Below are 23,901 nucleotides of genomic sequence, written 5' to 3' on the forward strand. Positions count from 1 at the left end.
TTCTAATGGTTAACAATGTAGTTTGCCTTTTACTGAGATATCTTTTGATGTGCTGTTTATGATGAAACTGTGCATAACCACTTTTGTTTTCAATGAAATTGCATTTTACTAAAAATGTTTATTATTTTCACCTCCTATATTCTAAGGATTCTACATTCTAGGAGTATTGTGCTTGCCTCTCCATTTACCTTTGATTACATGCTCAGAATTCATTAACAGTGAAAGCGACTAAGGTATGTCTAGAATTGTGAGTCAATTTGAGGGATGTTAAATTTCTTACTGCACACTTGTAAATTGTATTGTGGTGGAATTCTAGGACAACAGCATGCTTTCTCCATATTGAATATGATCATATCGTTTAACCATATTATGTATACACGGAATTCTTTAATATGATGAGTGAGTCAAATTTTTAATCCAGTGTAGTTTTATTCATAGGATCTGCTCTCACTTCTGGAACTAGCAGTCTTCTGTATATCACAAAAGGGGTAGAACCATGTGTACTTGGCACTCTTTTGGGAACAGTGTGGCACTTGTGCATGGGAAGAACAATTGACTTCTCTTTAGATGAGCTCTCCTAGATTTTTTACTTTATTTTGATCAAGATTGTTGGATTATGGCTTCAAGTTGTTTGAGGGTACTCCTTGATCCTTTTTTTAATAAATGTACTCCTTGATCATTATGACTCAGCTATAAGAGATTGGGTTGCTATCTCTGGATCTGTTACCCTTGAATCTTCAAGTTATAAACCATTTATTCTTTGCCACCAGCAAAAGAGAACAGTATCAAACTTAGATGGCTATTCACTTGGTAACTATTTTACATAGATGCAATGAGAAGTAGGAATGGACTAGGTGAAATTTCTAATACTAACAAAATATGCAAGCTGAATGTCCATCTAAGATTGATTGGTGGTGTCACCTGGGTTGGAGAGGTGTTCGTGGCTGGCAAATAACTTTTTTCATGTGGTATGCTGGCCCCCAGATAAGTCTCCCTAGATTGGGGATTCTCTCTCTATTTTGAAGTTTCTCTTTTGTACCCTTGTGTAGCTGCAAGAGCTTGGAAATTGAAAAGATTCCAAGTGGTTATTTAGTGGATATAGTTGTGATTGAAGGATGAAAAGAGGAAAAGTAGAAGTAGAAGATTAAGAGAGAACATTAGGAAGTTTGAAAGGCAAAAAGTATTGGTTGCAGCCTTCTCATAAGGTTTTGAACTAATTGCTAATATATGCATAATTACAGTTTTGCCTTAGTAAAAATTAAAAAGGACAAGCATGACTCTAATCGGCTGCCCTACAACATATATTAAGTTGAAAAATATTTGGGGAAATCTGAATTCCAGTCTCTCCAAGAGTGGAACTGTTTGTCATTGATGTCTCCCTAACTATATATCATTTTTAGAGTAGAGGATTCTGGATGATTTGAGTATGGTCTTTTGTTTGCAACGGGCATGATGAAAATGTCAGGCATATTCTCCATCCATTGCATGGCTGCAGTTTTCATTTGATCTTTTTCTTGTTGTTGCTTTGGGAGCTACTTTTTTTTCTTATTAATTGTCATGAATTTTTCTTGCTATACCTTCCATTTTATGGAAATAGAAGGAAAAAATAGTTTGGAGTGTCATCGCCTTTGCAGTCTTTTGGGGAATTTGGAGAGAATTGGAAAGTTTTCTGCAGACAAGAAGAGAGATAATAGGAGTATCTGTGCTGTTACAACTTCCCTTTTTGGTTTATAATTCATCTGGACTTTGAAGATATTGATAGGTCTTCATTTTATTCTGGTTTTACGGGTCTACTCATGATATTTGACTACATATGTATAGGGATTGATGGACTTATTAATCTTGTATTTTGTTGTTTCTAAATTTGTGGTTGGGATGTTGTGCAAACACTTCTTTTTCAATATTTTCTTCATTAGCAAAATGTTTTCTTTTCTACTACTAAAAAAAAGTAGATGATTAGGGAAACTCAAGTCTTGGTAGGGGCGTCACTTGCATTTTGAAGGAAGCATGGGCTCATTTGTATATTGAAACTCAACCAACAAAGATTTAAGGGTGTAAATGTTTTTTGAGATCTAGGCTAGGTTGCTGGGAACTTAGACTCATAAATCAATTAGTGTAAGGGTGGCAATTTTCTAACTCAACTCATCAAACCTGCCCAACTCACCCATTTATAACCTGCCCATTTACTTGGTGGGTTAAAGATGGATTGGATGACCCATTGGATAGAATTAAATTGGTTGGGTTGGGTTGGATTGTGGGTACCCATTCAACGTAGAAACAAAACCACCTTCCTATGGGTCAATGGTTTAACTATTCAAGTCAAAAGAGTTAACCTGTGATGCCATTATTAAATAATAAAAATATAAAATAGATAAAATACAAAAATTGTACAAAATTTTAGGAGTTGACTGGTCCAACCTGACAGGCTTCTATGAAGATGGATTTTGATCGGTTTGGAGTTTGGATTGGTCAGTTCTCTGAACTGCCAGCAAGGTTAGACAGTCCAACTGATTGGTTGAACCATCCAATTCAACAGGTGACCGTCATTAGACAAGTCCAAGTGGATGGGTTGCTAATGGAGTTGACTGCTTTGGACTGGTCAGTTCGTTGAGCTGCTGGCAAGTTTGGTTGGCCCAACAATGAGATGGAAATACACCATTGCTTGTGTAAAAGTTCATGCTTGCAATGTGACTTCTCAGAACACTCAAATGAAAGATAATCACTTTTTATGAAATAAAAATTGTTAAAGTGTTAATGGTTTGGCAGTTTGGGTTGAATCAACCCATTTAATTTCATTTAAATGGGTCATTAATGGGTTGGAAGGTGCTAAGCCCAGGAAGGAGAAGACCTAGGCGGAGCAAGTCAGGCCCAACATGCCCATGCATCAGTCCAGAACACCCCCACGAATCACGCGGGTGGCTCCCCCATTACATTCGTATACACCCAATGCCACGTATTAAAAAAGTAATCATTGACTGTTTAAATGCTCAGAATAGGTTATAGGTTGCTAGTTGGCTATTTACTATATAGGCCAATGAATGAATGCATGAAGGACAACGAATGAATCTTTGAGATTTCTCTCTCTCTATCTTCCTCTCTTTCTCTTCTCTCGTCTTCTTCCTCTCGTCCATTTCAGGAGGGCGAGCTCCCTCGAACTAGCTCACCGGTGACAGACAATAACGGGCCTTATCAATTGGTATCAGAGCCATCCAGATCCATGGATGCGCGGATGATGAGGCTTGAAGGCCGTCTCAGTCTTCTTGAGGAAAATCAGGGGATTCAGAAAGGGATTCTGGCCTAGTTGAAGATGATTTTAGGCAAGCTGGACACGATGATTGGTCCTCTAGAAGAGTGTAGTCGGCGAGCTCCTTCCGTCAACACTAATTCTGGAGAAGATGGAGGATTGAAGCCTATAGAGGGTGTTGGAAAACCAATAACGACAACAAGATCATCAACAGAAGTAGAGACTTCAACCCCATCACCGAGCTTAGTGATGTTAGGTGACAGAATAGGGGAGGTGGTTCAGAAGGGCAGTGTGAAGAGTATACCCCCGACCAAGATCTACCAACATCCCAACCCTGGTCAATTCGTCACCCCACCCATTGAAATCCCTGAAGCTCAATCACTGGTCCCCGTTCTCTTCCTTCTCATTCTCTCCCTTAAATCGAGCATGTTCATACCCAGCCAAGGTCTGTCTCAGTTGCTCAACCTCTGGACATCATGTTCGTTGGCAGCAACCATAACCCGATCCATCCCACCATGCCTCTTGAAACCCATATCAGCCCACCTCTCGTTTTACAGATCCCTTTTCTTTTCCCCTTCCATTTCAGTGGATGGGACCCTCTTTGGTATAGTGTCCCTTGGCATCCTTCTATCCTATTCACAGCCCGAATTATTATTTCCAATACAATTCAACCAAACCTTATTAGTAGACCTGTTCATGGGCCGAGCCGATGTTTTCCCTGTTCCTCCCTTTTTTTGAGGAACTTATTTTGGCGCCTTAATGGTGATTTGTTCAAGAGATCACCAACTCTCTTCACTCTTTTCTTGATTGAAATTTTCGATGATCTTATTTAATATTCTCAGCTCCTTAAATAGGAGATTACAAGAGATAAGAGTCCTACTTTTAGGAAGACTCCCTACTAATCTATCCTACTAAACTGATAAGATAAGATAAGACTCCCTTAATCTATCCTACTGAACTGATAAGATAAGATAAGATAAGACTCCCTTAATCTATCCTACTGAACTGATAAGATAAGATAAGACTCCCTACTAATCCATACTAGTGAACTAATGAGATAAGAACACTGAATAGATAAGACTCCTACTAATCCCTACTATTGAAAGCAGATAAGGCAAGAATACTGAATAGATAAGATAGGATGAGAACACTAAATTGCTGCTGCTGAGAACACTAAATTACTGTTGCTGCTGCACTAAATTACTGCTTGCCGGCGTCCACATCAAGGTGGTGGAAAAAATTTCTTTGTATTCATCAAACAAATCATGGAGAGTTTTAATTATAGCACTAACATGCTCCTCGACTTCATTCCCATAAAGTTTATCAAAACAATACTCCACTAACCTAATTTTGCAACGAAGATCCAACACAGCAACACAAGACAAAGTCATACTATATTCAGCCCAATATTTATTAAGTTTCTCCTTCATATTTCTAACCATGTCAGTCTTAAAATTCTGAGATTCCTTACTCACTAACATTAAATGTTTGTGAATCATCCACACTCCCTTGAAGTAAATGTTTGAAGTAGGGTACTTAGTGGTAGAAAACATGCAAGTAACATCATAAAAAGCCTTTAAGAATTTGTGAAGCTTGTCCACCTTTCCCCATTCTTCTTCCTAAAGCATAAACATTTTGAAATTATTATCCCTTTGCCCCCAATGTTGTAAGATTTGCTTATAATAAATGGCATGTTCAAGCATCGAATAAGTTGAATTCCATCTTACACACATATCTAACCTCAATCTTCTAGTTGTGTTTAAGTGATAACTTTTTTTAGCAAGTTTATAAAATCTATGCTTCCGACAGCTGATTTCTTTATATTTTTCACACCATCACGAATATTAGAAACAACATCATCAACAATGTTCAAACCAGCTTGTACAATAAGATTCAAAATATGGCTACAACAACGAACTTTGAAAAAATCACCACACACCAAAGATTTATGTATTGAAGATCTCAATTTCAAAGAGTTAGCCATCACATCATTGTAACTAGCATTATCTAATGTAATGCTAAAAATTTTCTGATCAATATTCCATTCGCTTAAGCACATGGCCACCTAATCTGCTATAGTCCGTCAAAAGGAGGTGCCAAAGCTTTAAAGCGAATAATTCTTTTTTGTAACTTTCAATTGCTGTCAATCCAATGAGCAGTTATACACATGAATTCATCATCAGTGTGCTCAGATCTCCAATTATAAGAAGTTAAATAAATTCGACCAAGTGTATTAGACAAATCACTTTTCACAGCCTCTCTCTTTCACATAGTTAGACATGATATCTCTTTTAGCAGTATGCCTACTCACTTTTTTAAATTCAGGATTTATAGATTGAATAAAGAATCTAAAACCAGGTTCTTCAACAGTAGTAAAAGGGTGTTTTCCACATATAAGAAAAAACTGATAATGCCCTACGAGACTCTTGTTGGTCAGACTTGTAGTTTTTAAAAGAAGTACTCCCATCAGTGTTTGATTGAGTAGTTACTTTGTACTGTCTAATATCCTAAATTGTACATCTAGGGCAACGCTCTAAATGACGCTTCAAGTGAGTAGTTCCCTTACTTGACTTACCTTGTAAGATTTTCCTGCAGTGCTTACATTGTGCTTTCTCCAAATTAATCTTTTCCATTTCTTCCCACACCTTAGATGTCAATCTTTTCTTGGTGGAAGTCTGGTCAAACTCTTGATAGTTATCATCAACTATATCTACTCCTGTAGCCGCACTTTCACTTGCCATTGACATGCTAGTAATTATTAAATATGAAATAACCTGCATAATGCATTCTAATTTTATCAATAAGACAAGCACATATTAAATAAAAAACTAAAAGAAAAATAATTTATCAAAAAAGCTAAAAGAAAAATAGAGTCAATTTTATGTACTAAGAAATAGATGGGACCAAGTAAAAAAAATATATCTATGAGAAAAAGTGAAAAAATAGGAAAAAAAAGAAAAAACAAAAAAATATATCCATTTTTATGTATTAGATCAATCATGGAACAACTAACTAACTCAAATGGTATATAGATCATTTTTCTATTAAGAGATATTACATAAATTAATTATTTTATTTACATTAAAGAATTAAATATAAAGTTGGATTCAATCTAAATTCTGAATTCAATATAAATTCAGAATTTATTTACATTAAAAAATTAAATATAAAGCTACATTCATTATAAATTCAGAATTTATTTACATTAAAAAATTAAATATAAAGCTGGATTCATTATAAATTCAGAATTTATTTACATTAAAAAATTAAATATAAAGCTGGATTCAATATAAATTCTGAATTCAATTTAAATTTAGAATTTATTTACATTAAAAAAAGAATATAAGTTCAATATAAATTCTGAATTTGCAAAAAATAAAAAGGAAAACCAATTGCAGATTTGCAGCATTACCAAAGCCAAATACAATGTTTTTTCTTTAGGAATTAAGATAATCAAATCTAACAGTTTTAGCACTTTTGAAAGACAAACTAAGCCAATAAATATGTGTAGTGAATCTCTAATGCATCAGGTTGTTTTTATGATTCCCTAACAAATCCCTAATAGCATTCAGACAAACAATAGCATTTGGATTTAGGACAAACAAGAGCATTCGACTATGTAAACACTAAATAATAATTTCGTAATACAACAAAATTGCAAAGAGAACTCACCGCCAGTGATTGTGTTCGTCGGTGCTGAGTTCACGGTGAGCTGCGATTTTGACAATGAAAAGTGGAGTCAGTTCGCATCTAAGAGAGAGAGAGAGAGAGAGAGAGAGAGAGAGAGAGAGAGAGAGGACTCACTGCCGCCGTCGGTGCCTGTGTTCGCTGCTTCGCCGGTGTCTGAGATTTGAAAGAGAAGTGAGAAGAGGAGAGAGAGAGAGAGGGCTGCCGGAGTTTACTTGTTGCACCGGTGAATGTTCGTCGGTTCTGCGGCTGCCTGAGAGTGTGAGGAGGATGTGAGTCACTGTGAAGAGAAGAGAGGTTCGACAGTCTGGAAAGAGATGAATGAGAAGGGTTACTTAGGAAAATCCTGAGCCCGACTCGAATTTATTGCGGGCCGGGCTTTTTGGCCCGAGGTCAAGCCTACAGGTTCAATTGTGTGTTCAAGCCCGACTGGCCCATTGGGCCACCTGGCCTGTGAACAGGTCTACTTATCAGATGCAAGGTAAGGATATTGCTTAATGACAAACCAGTGATGATGAATGCACCCTCGCTCCCTAGTGGCAATCGTGAGTTCGGGTTCATTATTGGAGTTAAACCTAGTGGTCAAGGAACCTTCGACAACGAAGATCACGTAGGACATGTGCTTGCTTCCACCAAGATGTTAACTCTTTCGATCATTGACAGTGATGTCAAAATAGCTAAGGTGGACTCAATGATTTGGGTTTTGGTTCCAACAGGACCTCAAGACACCGGTCTACAACGAAAGGGTGAAATGATAGGTAATGGTGAGAATCCAAGCATCCTTAACGTAGTTGTTGTTCACCTTGTCCATTCTAGCATCTCCGGTGGTGCCATATTCTATATCTGGATGGAAAATGTTGTTGTGAGTATGCTCAGGCAGTTTGGAGTTGGATTAATTAGTTCTCGTCTTGTTGCTACAATGAAGAGATTTGACATTGTCGTCATTGTCCCTGCCTTAGCTATGCCCTCACCAAAGAAGACTGATGGGCAGTCCGAGGTAGTTAATAGGTGCCTCGAAACGTATATGCGTTGCTTCATTGGGGAGGAGTCCAAACAGTGGGCCTACCGGTTGCCATGGGCCGAATGTTGGTATAATACCACGTTCCAGGTTTCAACTGGAACAACTCCCTTTAAGGTGTTGTACGGTTACGAACCTCCTTCCATCCTACCTTATGAGACGGGCACTCCACCGGTAGCCGAGGTGGAGAGACAATTACAGGCAAGAGATAGTACACTCAAGCTCCTCAAATTCCACTTACAACCAACCCAACAATGAAGGGAATTAGCCTATGACAAGAGGCATCGGGAATTAGAGTTTTCAGTTGGGGACCCCAACTGAAGAGGGCATCCCAAAAACTATCTCCTAGATACTTCGACCCATTTCAGGTGGTAGAGCGAATTGGGCTTGTGGCCTACCATCTCCACTTGCCTACCGAGTGCTAGCTGCACCCCGTCTTCCATGTCAGCCTTTTGAAGCCGTGCTTGGCTTCCACCGATGTTATCAACCCCACCCTTCCACAATTCATAGAGGCCGGGGAAGTGGTGTTCGAGCCACTGGTGATCAAAGATTTGCATTGGGTTCGCAAGGGCAGTAAGGTCCTTAAGCAGGCTCTAGTCATATGGCGTGGCTTGCCTCAAGAGGATGCCACGTGGGAGGAAATAACCAACTTACAGAAGCAGCTCCCCACCCTCGACCTTGTGGGCAAGGTCATTCTCAAAGGAGATGGGAATGTTAGGCCTAGGGAGGAGAAGACCCAGGTGGAGCAAGTCAGGCCCAACAGGCCCATGTGTCAGTCCAGAACACCCCCACGAATCACGTGGGTGACACCACCCATTACATTCATATTACACCCGATGCCACGTATTAAAAAAGTAATCATAGACTGTTTAAATGCTCAGAATAGGTTACAGGTTAGCTGGCCATTTACTATAAAGGCCAATGAATGAATGCATGAAGGGCAGCAAATGAATCTTTGAGATTTCTCTTTCTCTCTATCTCCCTCTCTTTCTCTTCTCTCGTCTTCTTCCTCTCGTCCATTTCAGGAGGGCGCGCTCCCTCGAACCAGCTCACCAGTGACAGACAGTAGCAGGCCTTATCAGAAGGTTTAGATGGTTTGGGTTGAAGCTTGACCCAAACCCAACCCACCCAAACCAGCCCATTTAATTTTCCTCTCCTAGTTTACACTCTTCTGTCTATTTAGATATCATGCTTTCTATAAACAAAAAGCACAAGAAATCATCCATTGTTCAGTTGTCATCAGACACTGTTCTTCCTGTCTAATGTGTTACCATAATCCAAAGCGAATATCTTAGCCCATTCGTGTTTGTTTTCCTTTTTCACCATCTGAAGGAGTGTTGAAGATTAGGTGTTTGCAATGATGTGATTGGTTAAATTTCTAGATGTGAATGACTGAATGTTGGTTTCTTTTCTTGTATTTTCTTTATGCTTTTGCATTTTGTTAAACTGGACTTCTATGTACCCCATGGGAGGGGGTTTGCTGCTTTTTATTGTAGGACAGAAAAAGAGGAAGGCTGTAATTCACCCGATTTTTGCAATTGGGAGAGGAAATGCTTTATTTTATTACACTTCCCTTTCTTTTCCCACCTTTTGGATAGGAGTGGGTTGGTTTATGGGTGATTAGAAATGAAGAGTATTTTTTCTAGCCTAATTTATCTAGGTTTCTCTTTCTAGGTGAAACTTCTAATTTATTCTTTCTATCTATCTTTCTAATTCTTGTTGTCTTGTGGCCAGGTTCCATAAAACCAGTCTATTTGAGGACGTTGTGTTCCATTTTGTGATCAATATTTGGAATCAAATGGAAGCTAATACGACTTTCAACATTGGCATCAAAGCAAATGTAAGTAGAGCCACCAGTGTCTTTTTTTTTCTTGTCTTTATCTTAACAGCTGGCAAAGTACCAATTTATTTAGGATTTTGAATTAACTTGTATGTTTATTAGCTGGCTTTGTTCATTGCATACTGCTTTAGCATGAAATAGGTATAAACCTGGAAAACATAGCAATTATCTTTTCTATTTCAGGAGCTTCTTGATGTGACAATGATGGTAATGAGGCAGGCTGTTGCGGATTGTTCAGAGAAAAATCAGGGTTTGATTGTCCAAAAAGCTTATAATATACTGTCGTCTAGTGCTTCTTTCTCACTGAAGGAGCCAATGCCCTTATCCATTCCTCTTAAAACGGAAGGGTTACAACTCACTCAAAGTTTACAAGATTTCTCATGTAGAGATGAATGGCTTATTTCTTTATTTGCATCAGTAATTATGGCACTTCGTCCACAAACATGCCTTCCAGATGTAAGAGTAGTACTGGAACTCTTCATGAGTGTAGTTCTGAAAGGACATGTTCCAGCAGCTCAGGCTTTGGGTTCTATAATTAACAAATTGCCAGCAACAATTGACTCGGTAGAGGTGTCTCGTGCATGTACCTTAGAAGAGGCAATGGTAATAATCTCCAAGATGAATTTATGGAGTGTCAATGGTAATAGTTCCTTCAGGAAATGCAATGTTATCTGTAAAAGTGTTGAGAATCTCACTGATTTGGACATCAGTGCAAACAATAATGCAATGGTTCAAACCAATGTGCTAGTTGGACTGGCATGGATAGGCAAAGGTTTGCTTATGCGAGGACATGAAAAAGTGAAGGATATTACAATGACTCTATTGAGATGCTTGCTATCGACAATCAACACAGAACTCTTACCTATCCAGCAAGGTTTGTCAGGAAATGATAGTGGACAGGATATGCATCCTCTTGTCATGAAATCTGCAGTAGATGCATTCCATATACTTATGAGTGATTCTGAAATTTGTTTGAACAAAAGGTTCCATGCAACTGTAAGGCCACTTTACAAGCAACACTTCTTCTCTATTATGATGCCCATTCTTTTGTCTTCAATAACGGGATCCGATTCATCAATTACAAGGTTGTACTTCAATTTTTCTTCCATATACTGCTTTATTTCTTATTACAATTGTAAATGATGATCTGGATGTTGTGTGGGATATAAAAATCTGCCTGTTGTTCTTAATGAACAAATTTAAACATGGCAACCAATCTACATATTGAACTTCACTGTGTTTGGTCATGGTTTTGTTATGATAATTAATCTAAACTGCTATACTGGTTATCTTTATTGTGTCAATAAGAGGCAGTCATTGTAGCCACAGGAAAAAAAGGATCATTTGTCACATTCATGATTTGATGCTTGGTACTTGATTCCTCATGCCACTGGTCCTATAAAATTCCGTCGTTAATGGGGATCTTGGTTCGTTGCTGTTAATTGTGTTGTTTTGAGAGTGGTGATCCTCTTGTTTTTTTCATGTTGGATTTTGTTGCATTAAAGCGATAGTTTCTTTAACAAACTTCTGTTTTTGAAGCTCCAGATAAACTGGAATTAGTCAAACTGATTGGTATCCATCTTTTCCAGCATTGCAACACATTCATCTACCTAAAAGCTATTTAGTTTTTTCTAATACAACAATAATCAAGAAAACTAGAGGATAACAAAAAATGAAGGATTATTATAGTAAAAGTAAAAACAGAACAGCATGTGGAAAACAGCAACCATGACTAGGAGACATGTGTCTGTAAAAGGTCCTTGTTTGCTACAAGGACCATTGACCGACTATTCGTGAAGGGGTTATTAATAGTTAGCAAAACTAGACCAAGCCAATGGTCTAGCTGACCAATTAGTAAAACAAGGGGTGAATAGGGAACAGTGCTTTTGGGTTCGGTTGCAAGACTAAAAAATATTAAGGCTATTCTTGCTTTTTTCAGGGAGGTAGCCGAGGCTATCCATGATTTTTACATTCTTTTTTTGCTTTAAGTAATAAATTTTGATTCTGTTACTGATCAAAAAAAAAATCATTGACTGAGTTGAGACTTAGCTTAAGCAGACTTGGGTTAGGTGGATAGGTCCTGAGTCCACACATGGATTATATTGATAACAGGCTGAATTGATGTGCTTAAGTCATTATTCCTTGCCAGTATCTCGGTATATCTCTAAATGTCAATTGGCTAAATTGAAGTAGGAAATATATCATCTAATCTGGGGTGGTTGAACCTTGGTTTGCAGTAAATTGTCATCTGTTTTGTAAATTTTTGTCTCCCTATAAAAAGATGTGGATATATATACTAATACTGAAATGTGTTCTCAGATCTTTTCTCTATAGGGCTTTTGGACATGTTATTTCTAATACTCCACTAGTTGCTGTTATTACTGAATGTAAGAAGGTTAGTTCTGAAAAGCTTGGAACTTTTTGAGCTGTTCTTCCTGTACCCTTTCTATCTTGGGAAGTTTTTGAACTACAGAGTTGATGGTATATATTGTTTCATTGTCACTGATTATCATTCTCTTTGCAGCTCATTCCTGTTTTATTGGATAGTTTAGCTGTATCAAGTGTGGATATTCTTGACAAAGATCTGACCTATAGCCTCTTGTTGGTCATATCTGGGATCATAATGGATGAGAATGGTGAGAGATGGTTGCATGTGTACTTGAATGCATGGCCAATTTCTGCTTTAAAGCGTATTATATTTATTAATAGTTAGTCTTGCAATTTCTTTGTACAAGTTTTGACATTAAGAAAACATTTTCAGTGATTCAACATAAATGATTATTCTGACTTGTTAACTCTTAGTTGAGAATTTGAAATGTTGCATGTAATATCGTAGACAGAAAGAAAGCTGCATGTAATGATAACTCTTGTAATTATGTAGTGAGATCCTTCTAATTGAGTAATATTTTATATATGTTAGTGAGCAATGCAAAGGTGTAGCCTCACGTATGCCACCCCAGTGCCCCAATGGAAGAAGTGTAAACCAGTTGACCTGTTCTTTATCTCTTCCAGGCTTCTTTTTTATCCCTTTTCTTTTGATCTTTTACATTCAAGAGTCTCAAATTTTCAATCAGCAATCATAGATCCTCTTCTAGTTCTTAGTGGTGGCATTGGTTGGGTAGTTTCTTTCTTGTCAATGTTGAATATGATGAATAATACCAATTATGTGTGTTTAATATACCTCTGAGGAAAAAGGGTGCTGTGGTGAGGAAAAAAAAACTTTCATGCTATCAGATTTTGATGCCGCCTTTGTTGTCAATTAGTGATGTCTTGACTATTGACATTTTTCTAGATGTTCTGAATCATTTCAGGACTTCTCCTCTATCAGTATCTCGTGGGGCCCCATCTTTACCTGAGTGACTGACTTCAATTCATTTCTTGAATCAGGTTGCAAAGGTGTTTCAACGCCTTTCTGTTGCACACTAGTAAATGTTACATGTGAAATATGTTCTAAAGTTGAAAAAGAAATTATATTCTTAATGTAATTTAATTTGACATAATCCTTGTGGGTTAGATAAACTTTGTTAGTGAAAGCTTCTTTGATGATTTAATAATTGCAACTCTTGTATACATTATGATTATTGTCCAATTATCTAATGGATTTTCCTTGTCTATACAGGAAGAGAAGCTGTTACAGAGAATGCACATATAATCATAAACTGCCTTGTTGGACTTCTCTCCTACCCCCACATGATGGTATCTTACATGTGTTTTAAGTTATCTTGGAAAGTAACATACATTTTCTTAAGTTTTTTTTTTTTTTTTCCAAACTAGGTTTTACTTTTAATACATAAACACTGACACATACAAAAGGTTAAAATGATCCAGGGAAACTTCCACCTGGCAAGTTGTTTTGTGCTGAAAAGAACTTGTTATCCTTGCTCCATTTTATTCATGGTATAAATTTCAGCGTAAAGCCTTACCACATGTTCAAGATATACCCTTTGGGAAATGTTTAAAACATTTTTGCAGATATACTTGATAGAACTCAGCATGATATGGCTGATGCTATGTTACATTGACACTTGAATATGGACTTCTTGTTCATGGGTACATGTGGATACCAATACCATTATACCAAGAAGGCATTTGAGGAGACCTTTCTAGTTATCCCAAGGGCTGTTGGATAGTATATTGAAATCTTGTTGGATTTTAGATTTGGAATTCTATAATTCAGGCCCCAAATATCAAGCAAGTAAAATCCCATATAATTTGGGTTTTGGGATTCCAATTGTTCTGCTGAAATCCATTGCCTGAAATTCCCAGAAAAGGAATGCAGGTAGATTCTAGAATCGGGTTGGTTTTAATTATAATTATAGAAATATATGCCTTCGATTCTAACAAGAATCCAATTGGGCACATTCCAGATTCTGGAATGCTAACCAGCAGTTTGACACAGATTCTTAATTTGCAATACTTGATAATCCATTATGACCAACTAAATTTTTTTTTCGAATGTTTGGTGTTGTCCCATTTAATTTGATCTATATTTCTACATTTTATTAAAAGGTAAAATGGTATTGTGTTAAAGGAAATTGCTTCACAATTGACCCCATTATTTCTACATTTAATTTGTTCACATTTTCAGCAGTAATTCCATTATTTATAGGAAAAGGTCCACTTTTTTGGGTCAAGCAGGGATCTTGTCTACACAACTGACTCATTTCTTCCATGTCGAGAGATGATACAGCTAATCCGGGCCATTCCCCATGTGGGTAGCCCTCTTGATTGGATCAATCCTACAGTGTACATTAACCTGTGGTTCACCTTTTATTAGTGTCTTGCACAAGTAATATTGGCTTTTGAAATTTTGGATTTTTTAATATAAACATTCCTAAAAGGAAGGATTTGATCTCACCACTTGGTAAGGCTTTTTAGTTCAAATTTACCCCATTAATAGGGGAGAGTGAGAGGAGCTTGTAGGGCTATTTTGGGCTCCTAACCAATTTACCATGTTTAAGATTCCTTGGTCATTCAGCCTTCTTTACTAAATGACTAAGTGGACCTGCTCCCTTATTTATGAAGTAAGAATATTTTATTGAAGAATGAAACTGGAAAGATTAAACCTACCTAGTACCTGAATCCTCATTTTTCTTAGGCCTACTGATATCAACACCTTGCACCCTTGTTATCTCTGATGCCTATTCCTGCGTGCGTTTTATTAGGGATGAGGTATACCGTAGGATTCTTTAATTTGTACTCGAATGGATTAGGAAACCTTTATTTATGACTTATCCTTTCGTTTCAATTATATTTTTTACCAGTGTGTTTTGCTTTAAGGGAAATATTTTGTTTGGATTTTCCAGCTTGTTCGGGAGACAGCAATTCAATGTCTTGTTGCCATGTCAGGGCTGCCCCATGTGAGGATTTATCCCATGAGAACACAGGTTGATTTTACTATACCACATGCAGTTATCCATGCATTTTATTTTTGCCATTTACTCGGTTCTGATTACTGATGCTTTCATTTTAGAGTGATTTTGTAGCCGACTGCGTTGGCAGTTGTATAAGAGGTCAATGGCATCATTATTTGCATGTGCTACTGCTGGCTCTTGTTGTTAGGATCATTAAATTGATTATTTATTTAATTATCAGTTTGATCTGGTAATGATCGTTTGTTTTGTCTTTATTCAGGTACTACGAGCTATATCAAAGGCTCTTGATGATCCAAAAAGAGTCGTTCGTCAAGAGGCTGTTAGGTGTCGTCAAGCATGGTTTGAACTTTCTTCTCCGGCTTTGTTTTGTTTTGTATTTCCCTAATTGTAAATGACATATTCATCTCCAAGATTGCTCAGCCTCATGGTATTATCTGTCACCATTCCTTGTGACTACAACAACAGGGCATCAATGGCATCAAGAAGTCTTTATTTCTAGGGGATGTGGCAAAATTGGCTAGCCTTCCTCGGTACTGTTCTTGCAGGCCGGCCAGGTTTGCTTCCTAAAAAACTATTTCACGTAAAACCTATTGTTGAATATTTCTGTAATTTTCAATTACATGCTAATTTATATATCAAGGAAATATATTTGCAGAATGTATCCATGAAGGGGAAAAGGAGTGAAAAAATAAATCCCGTCACTCCCTGATCCCAAAGGAAGCCAATGTGTGCCAAAGGGATACAAAAGAAGCCCAGGGGTGCAACTCGGATTGGCCCGAGTTAACCTTTTATATTGTTTTGGGTTGGACTTTGGGCGAGGCCCATTCAATTTTTGACAAAATCCCAACCAAGCCCACCCATGTTGCATCCGTTGCCATTCAAGAGTTGGCTTGCACTTGCACATGATGGAACCTCAACTTCTTTTTGAGGTTGTATATGTGCTTCCCTGATTATTAGTAAATATCAAGAACAGGCATAGGAAATGTATCTCTAGGAATTTTATTGGTAGTAAAGGGGAAACTAATTTCTAGGAGGGGAAAATGCCATATTTCTCTTCCACTTTCCTCATTCATCTATAAATTGGATACTGCTGAAAGCGTGATCCAACTTATGAAGAATGTTGTATGGATGGTTTTGAGTTTCTGATAAATTCTTAGGTAACTATTTTTTATGACAATTTTGTTCACTATCATATTCGTATGTTGTCTTTTATCATGACTTAAGAAGGAATTCATTATCATTTATTTAGTAGGAAGACATTTTGCTTTTTTTTTTTTTTTGTTTTCTGAGGATCCTCTTTTCACATCTGTTTGCAGCCATCAGCTTCCAACCAAGAACTGAATGAAACAACTTCAACATGTAGATATGCATAGCCATGCTAGAAAGACGATGTCTCGTTTCATCTGTACAGTATGTCAAGGCATGGGGCGTCTTATCCTTATGCATCGGTCCTTATTTACAAGTTCCATCTAATTGTCACCCCAACATAGAACTTTCTGGTTTTGACTTGCAGACTGGATATTGTGATTCAACGGAGTTTGTAAATTGTAATTATTTAAATCTTTTTAGAGAAAAGTACGAATACACATGATGCAGAATTCTGAATTCCAGCCACCCCCTCCGACTAGCCTTCTTCCCCCCTATAAACCACATCCTGCCCGTGAATTTGGCATCAATTCACGGTCAGGATGCATTCCCCCTGTACTTCGTGGGCTGATCGGTACTTCTCCCATCTTTTTGTTGTATGAATAATTGGAAGTAAACAACGATGCTCATGCTTTCTCATTCTTTCAATATTTTTTTGTAAGCAAAGTATTTTTTTTTTTATGGATCAAAGGAAATATATTCTATAAAAAATAAAGTTTAGTCCACTTATCCCAAAAATAATATAATAAAAAAATTATTGGAGCCGACCGTACGAAAGGCTTCGATGATGATTCCGAATCTGCTGTAAAGTACAAACTAGATGTGTACCACTAGCCGTCGTAAGAATACAACGAATTCACATGAATGTATAGCAATATGCTACACCAGCCTATTTTCTCCATTTCAAAATTATAGTTGGTTTTTAAATGGTGTGGCCGAGTGCTATAGGTCTGGTAAAAAAAATTTAAGGATTTTTGGGCTCTAATATCAATAAAAATAATATTTTTAATATAATTTTTAAAATAGGTTAATTTAAAAAAATATATATTAAATAAGAGTAAAAATACTGTTCATCTTTTTCTCTTTCAGACCACTTCTGCCCCAGGCCAGCCTTGTAAACATCAATGACCATCCTCTAGCGTCCCTTTTGTCCATCTCCAATAGGGTCATTTGATTGGCGTTGTCGTAGGTGGGCGGAGGCGGTAGCGGCGGCATTATTGGATGGTAGTCATTGAGATTCACAAGGTTAGGGTGGAGGTGGGCGGAGGTGGTGGTATTTGGCGGTGGCGAAGGTGGGCGGTGGTGCTGATGGATGGTTTGTAGGAGGAAAAAGATGAACAATAATTTTATTTTTATTCGATATATTTTTTTAAAAAAATAATCTATTTTAAAAATTATATTAAAAATATTATCTTTATTAATATTAGGGCCCAAAAATTGCCCTATAATTCCAAAAATATTTATAGAAGATTTAAATATTTTGAAATGTAAAACAGTCACTTTAATTTTGAAATGTAAAAACATGCTGATGTAACATATTGCTATTGAGCTTGGGGTCCATCGTGCCTACGTCTCCTCCCTATTCCCGTATGCCCACATCACTCTTCGGCTGTACATTGAGAACATCTTCAATGTTTACAATTCTATATATTACCATTCTATGAGAAGATGTTATCAATGCACAGGTATAATGTCACGTGGGTAGGATTCCTGTGTGTAAGTGATCCATTATCTACTACAGAAATTTTTCTATACTAAGGAATGGATGATGTGAATTACGGATTCGGATGAGGTGGGGAGCATTTCGAAATTTTTTTTGACATTTTTCTCTGAAAATGCTTTCACCCCCTTGAAAAATATTAATAAACTCTCCAAAATTTCCTGGTGATGAATTGTGAATTATTCAAAAAGAAAAACTGTGAATTATTGGGTCATCGGGGAAGTCAACTTGAACTTCGGGCATACCAACAAATGTAGAAATGCATTAAATATCTGTCATGATTTATGGTTGTCACTTTTTCCTCTTCTTTGTGTTTTGCTTCCATGGAGAGGATAAGGATCGACTCTGTACCATCCCTGCTCACACCTCCCTTTACCATCACTCTAATAATTTCGATCATCTGTGTCTCTTCTTATACTCCTAATGAACAAATCCTCCTTGATTGCGGTTCTTCCGCTCTAAAGGCAGCTGGTGATGGACGGAATTGCGTGCCCCTAATCCCGTACGTAACAGCTCGTATATTCCACTCACCTTTCACCTACACATTCCCTGTTGCTGCCGGTCCCAAATTTATTCTGCTCTACTTCTATCCAGTTTCCTATTCTGGTCTCGACAAAACTAAAGCTTTCTTTGACGTCTCCGCTGGTCCTTACACTCTACTACTGCACGAGGCCTAGACTACCTTCATACTGGTACGAGGCAGACGATCATCCACCGTGACGTGAAGACGACGAACATACTCCTGGATGAGAAATTGGTGGCCAAGGTTTCGGACTTCGGTCTATCTAAGGTGGGGCCCAGCAGTCTGTCCCACTCCCACACCCACGTCAGCACATCTGTCAAGGGCAGTTTCGGGTACTTGGACCCAGAGTACTACCGACGCCAGAAATTGACGGAGAAATCTGACGTGTACTCATTTGGTGTGGTGTTATTTGAAGTAGTATGCGGCAGACCAGCGTTGGATCATTGGCTTGCGGACGAAGAGGTATTTGTTCGATTTTAATAGGGATTAAATCCAATGGGTTTGGTTGGTAAGTTACATGAGAAATTGTATTTGCATACTTCATTGAAAAATCAGTTTTTCTCTTACAAAATTTAGTTTTGAATTTATTCTACATTGGAAAAATATAAGTTTGGAGCTGATTTGCACTCCTTAGAATTAGTAGAGGAGAGTATGGGGATTCGATATCGCACAACGCGCGCGGATGCACACGCATGTGTGTGACGCAATTAGACCTGTTCATGGGCTGGGTGGCCTGACGGACCGGCCCGGCCCAACTCCTAGATGGGTTTGAACAAGCTTTTTGGCCCGAGATGCGCACGCATGTGTGTGACGCAATTAGACCTGTTCATGGGCTGGGTGGCCTGACGGACCGGCCCGGCCCAGCTCCTGGATGGGCTTGAACATGCTTTTTGGCCTGAGATGCGCACGTATGTGTGTGACGCAATTAGACATGTTCATGGGCTGGGTGGCTTGACGGACCGGCCCGACCCAACTCTTGGATGGGCTTGAATAGGCTTTTTGGCCCGAGGCTTAAACTCGGGCCAAAAAGCCTGGCCTGCATAAAATTCGAGCCGGGCTCGGGCTTTGCCAAAATAGCCCGACCCGAGCCCGGCCCGACCCGACCTAATATTAAACTTAAAATGAGTTATGTGATTATGTCCATTTGAATAAATTTTTTGATTTAATAATGTAAAATTGTGTTTTAAAATATAAAAGAAAGGGAAAAAATACCATCTTGTAGGCCTATTGTTCATTTAAATAGAAAAAAAATACTATATGAATTTTTAATTCTAATTTGAATAGGAAAAATTGTTTTTTTTTTTCAAATACGGTCAGGCTTCGGGCTTTTTATTAGTGACAAGTGAAAGCCCGACCTGAGCCCGACTCGACCCAGCCCATGAACAGGTCTAGGCGCAATGAGGCGCTTTAGAGGCCCACTTTGCTCGCACCCCGTGGCTCGCGATGGGCGGCTTTGGTTTTGTTGCGTTGCTGACCGTTGATCACCGTTGATGAGATCAACGGTCACGATTCGATCAGGTGTGATCAAGAGGCACAATTCAAAGTTAACAGACTGTTAACTACTTTTTAAACAGTCACAATGTTTGAAATCGTGACTGTTCAAGGTGCCTTATTTAAACTAGCAACTACTTTTTCTTCACACCTCTTCACAAATTATTTAAGGAGCATGAATCAGACTCTAAAACACACAGTTTCGAAATTCTCTCTCTCTCTCTCAGTCCGGTCTGCTATAGTCTCACAGAAGGTTTCTTTGGAGACTCTTCAACTTTGCTGGTTGCAGATTCTTGTCCAAGGCTCTGTTGTATCCTGGAACGAATTTACTTGTAATCTAACAACAAACTCAATAAAACTAAGTGGGGGCAAATAACGTTCTAAAGACAGTGTCTTCAGACGCGCCTCAGAGCTTCTCCTCCAAAGTTACAGTAACCCCATCTTCCCCAACAGTATCATTGGCCCACTGGCCACCCTTGATCAAATCATTGATCCTTATTTGAGGGGCGAGATTGAAGCTGAGTGTTTAAGCAAGTTTATAGAAATCTTAGACAAGTGCTACAGGGAAGTAAATGTGAAGATAATAATAATATTGACAATATGAGCGTTGAGTCAGTCAACAATGGTGGCGTGATGTCCTTCTCCGAAGCTACAAATGTAGAAGGCCGATAGCATGATATATATGGGCATGGTTAGTAAGAAGATATTAACATATTTTTACGATCACATTTATTACATCTTGGTTGGTGTTAGCAACCCGATAAATAGGTTGAGTTGGTTTTATTTTAGGGTAAATTACAAAGACCCTTTCTATTATGGGTTTTGTGACAAAGACCCTCTGTACTTTATTTTGTTTTGTGATAAAAATCTCCCTTATATTATGACCCTGAAATAAAGACTTTCTTCCATTAGTTTTTCGTTAAAATTTGCCGTTACAATATTTTTTAATTCCTATACTACCCTTTAAAAAAACACTGTTCATTTTCTCTGACCTTACCATATAAAAATAGCAGGGTCGTATTCCTTTACATTTTCTCTTTCTCTCTCTCTCTCCCCCGATCTCTTTTCTTCCCCTTCTCCTTAGAAAGGAGCTCCGTAGAAAGCAATGACAGCATCAACTTCAGGAATCAAAACAGAACCTGCAATTGAGAGAGCACTACCCATGCAAAATCCTGTCACACCTACCATATATGAACCATTTGCCTTGAGCCAACTAACTGAAGCACGAATATGCTTAACAGCACCTTGTCAATCAAGACCATCCATTAAATGATGTGCTTCAGCAACATCTAAACCAACCTTTCCACGATACAAATTTGGGATGAGTGACCAGGATTCATCTGGGAAATTTTCAATGCATGGTTCTTGACCTCATAATCAACCCCCCACCACTCTTGCAACACCACTATGCCAGGAGCACCTTCTTTGCCCACCACATAAGCATCAAATGTAATATCGTCTCTCTGAATCTGAATTTTCTTCAATTCGGAGGTCGCAGAACCCACCATCGAGCGGATTTGGAATCGGCAACAACAAGAAGAAGAAGATGAAGCGCAGAGTGGTGTGGGCACTCGGGCTATGATGGAGGCTGCTGGTGCTGGTGCTGGTGCTAGATCTGATGAAAGGGGAAGGGGAAGAAGAGAGATCCGGAGAGAGAGAGATGTGAAGAAATATCACCGCTGCTAATCCTGTATCATGAGGTTGGGAAAGATGAGCAGTGTTTTTTTTATAAGGGTAGTATGGGGATTAAAAAATATTGTAACGGTGAATTTTAACGGAAAGCTAACGGAAGGGGGTTTTTGTCTCATGGTCATAGTACAAGGGGGGTCATTGTCGCAAAACAAAGTACAGGGGGGTCTTTGAAATTTACCCTTTTATTTTAATTTTGTTTTATTCTTGTTTTAGATGAGCATATGGATGTGATTGTGTTTGTAAGAATTTTTGTTGCAGGTTGGTTAAGAAATTAATAAAACTTTGACATTTCAAATTATAGGGGTGAGCAAAAAAACCGAAAAATCAAATCGATCGAAACTGAATCGAAAAATCGGCTAATCGAACCGGTCAGTTCGGTGTTTTCAAAAATCGACAGTTTTAGTTCGATTTTGGTTAACCATTTAAAAAATCCAGCGGTTAACCGAACCGACCGATATATATATATATATATATATTATTTTTATTTATTTTTTTGAAAATCGAATAACAAAGTTCTATTTTCAACCTTTCTCTTCGAAAAATTGAACCTGTCATTGCCAGTTTGGGTTGTCCGGCAGTTTCTTAATCTGACTATGATAGTCTCTTCGAATGAAGCACCTTTCAAGTTTCTAGTGTAAGAGAGTATAAACTATTGAACTAAGAAGGACGCTTGGTGATCATTGTTCAAGAATTACTTCAAGTCTCCAATAGCTTCTCTGAGTTCTCTCGGCGTCTTGAACCCCATGATTGAGGGATGCTGAGAGAAGGTCGACCAGAAGGAGGAGAAACTAGGCACTCTACAGTTGGCTAGAGCTGTTGTTCATCTCAACAACTGTCTCACTCTTTGTTCTCTCTCTCTCTCTCTCTCTCTCTCTCTCTCTCTCTTCTCTAGACTCTTCTTCTTCTTCCCCAACGGGCCAGACCTACTCTCTGTTCTCTCTTTGTTCTCTCTCTCTCTCTCTCTCACTTGACACTCACTTAGTCTCTTCTCTCTCAGTAGGTTTTTTTCCTTTTTTTTTTTAATTTTTAGTGCATAAAAAAACCAAAAAACCAAACTGCGATTAACCAATTGCATCGGTTCGGTTTTAGTTTGATTAAATTTAAAAACGGAATAGGTCAATTCAGTCTAGAAAATTACCCCACCGAACCGTGGGCACCCCTAGTCATGTCATAGAGACTTATGTGGTTGTTGCCAACATGAGATTCTTAATCCATGTTGGACACAATCATTTATTGATACAACATGGATTATTTGAAAATAAAAAAAGAGTTTACATTTTCTCTCCTGTTCCCTTTGTCTCTCCCACTCCCTCTGCCTCTCAATCTCCCTTCCACTCTCTCACTCTCACAATCATTTATTGATATCCAACTCCCTTTTCACTCCCACTCTCTTAGCCTTGGTCTACAACCGAATCAACTGTTTGTGTGTGTGCCAATATCTCATTCTCCATCAATCTCTTCTATCGTTCTCCCTTAGTCTTTCTCCCGCTCCTTCAATCTCATTCTCCCTTATTTTTCATAGAAACATACATAGTATTAATCAGATTGTATGAGTTATAAGTTAGTCAAGGGACCAACAACTTGTACAATCAAGTTATAAATTTCTATCAAGTTGGTATAGATTTCATAGCCAAGAGTTTCTTGTGATTTTTTTTTTATCAAATTGGGTTGAGGGAGTTAGAACCAGACCAAGGTGGTCTTATGTTGTTTAATATGGTCTGATTAATATTGTATAAGTGTGTAAGATAAATAAAAAAAAACAACGAGAGAGGGAGCAGGAAAGAAACTAAGAGAGAATGATAGGGGTTGAGGGAGGAGAGATCGACCAAGAGAGAAAATGAGGGAGAATGAGAGATTAAATGAAAAAAAATGAGAGAGATTGAGGAAAAGCGATTGTTTGACAAAGAAGGAAAAAATGAGAGATTGATTGAGAGAATGTAAAAACCTTTTTCTTAAATCACACAATCATTGAGCAAGGAGAGATGATTGTGAGAGTGAGAGAGTGGGAGGAAGATCGAAAGACAGAGGAAGTGGGAGAAAAGGTGAAAACTTTTTTTTTTCAAATAATTCATACCGTATCTAGCATGGATTAAGAATCTCATGTTGGCAACATATATATCATGTTTATTATAATAATATTGATGAGCAAAATACAAGTAAAAAAT

General features: G+C 38.0%; 2 protein-coding genes across 3 annotated transcripts in view; one reads left to right on the top strand and one right to left on the bottom strand.

Moving 5' to 3' along the window:
- MET18 (ARM repeat superfamily protein) overlaps window positions 1-16,958 on the top strand; it is a 52,256-nt gene extending 35,298 nt beyond the window's left edge. For both annotated transcript variants that reach the window (XM_088959180.1, XM_088959181.1), the window contains exons 13-21: window positions 9,684-9,789; window positions 9,973-10,874; window positions 12,109-12,184; window positions 12,314-12,425; window positions 13,409-13,485; window positions 15,096-15,176; window positions 15,424-15,503; window positions 15,630-15,718; window positions 16,481-16,958. In XM_088959180.1, the coding sequence (XP_088815306.1) occupies window positions 9,684-9,789; window positions 9,973-10,874; window positions 12,109-12,184; window positions 12,314-12,425; window positions 13,409-13,485; window positions 15,096-15,176; window positions 15,424-15,503; window positions 15,630-15,663 (1,468 nt within the window). In that variant the 3' untranslated portion in view covers window positions 15,664-15,718; window positions 16,481-16,958. The remainder of the gene's footprint in view (window positions 1-9,683; window positions 9,790-9,972; window positions 10,875-12,108; window positions 12,185-12,313; window positions 12,426-13,408; window positions 13,486-15,095; window positions 15,177-15,423; window positions 15,504-15,629; window positions 15,719-16,480) is intronic.
- A 4,166-nt stretch (window positions 16,959-21,124) lies between these two features.
- On the bottom strand, window positions 21,125-21,552 carry LOC148842512 (uncharacterized). Its single transcript, XM_088957862.1, has 2 exons — window positions 21,375-21,552; window positions 21,125-21,288 (listed from the first exon to the last, which is right to left on the bottom strand). The coding sequence occupies exons 1-2, from the start codon at window positions 21,550-21,552 to the stop codon at window positions 21,125-21,127; spliced, it is 342 nt and encodes a 113-aa protein (XP_088813988.1).
- Between the last annotated feature and the right edge of the window lie 2,349 nt (window positions 21,553-23,901).

This window comes from Nelumbo lutea, chromosome 8 (assembly GCF_056320005.1).
Source record: "Nelumbo lutea isolate HS-2025 chromosome 8, American lotus-T2T, whole genome shotgun sequence".
NCBI lineage: Eukaryota > Viridiplantae > Streptophyta > Magnoliopsida > Proteales > Nelumbonaceae > Nelumbo > Nelumbo lutea.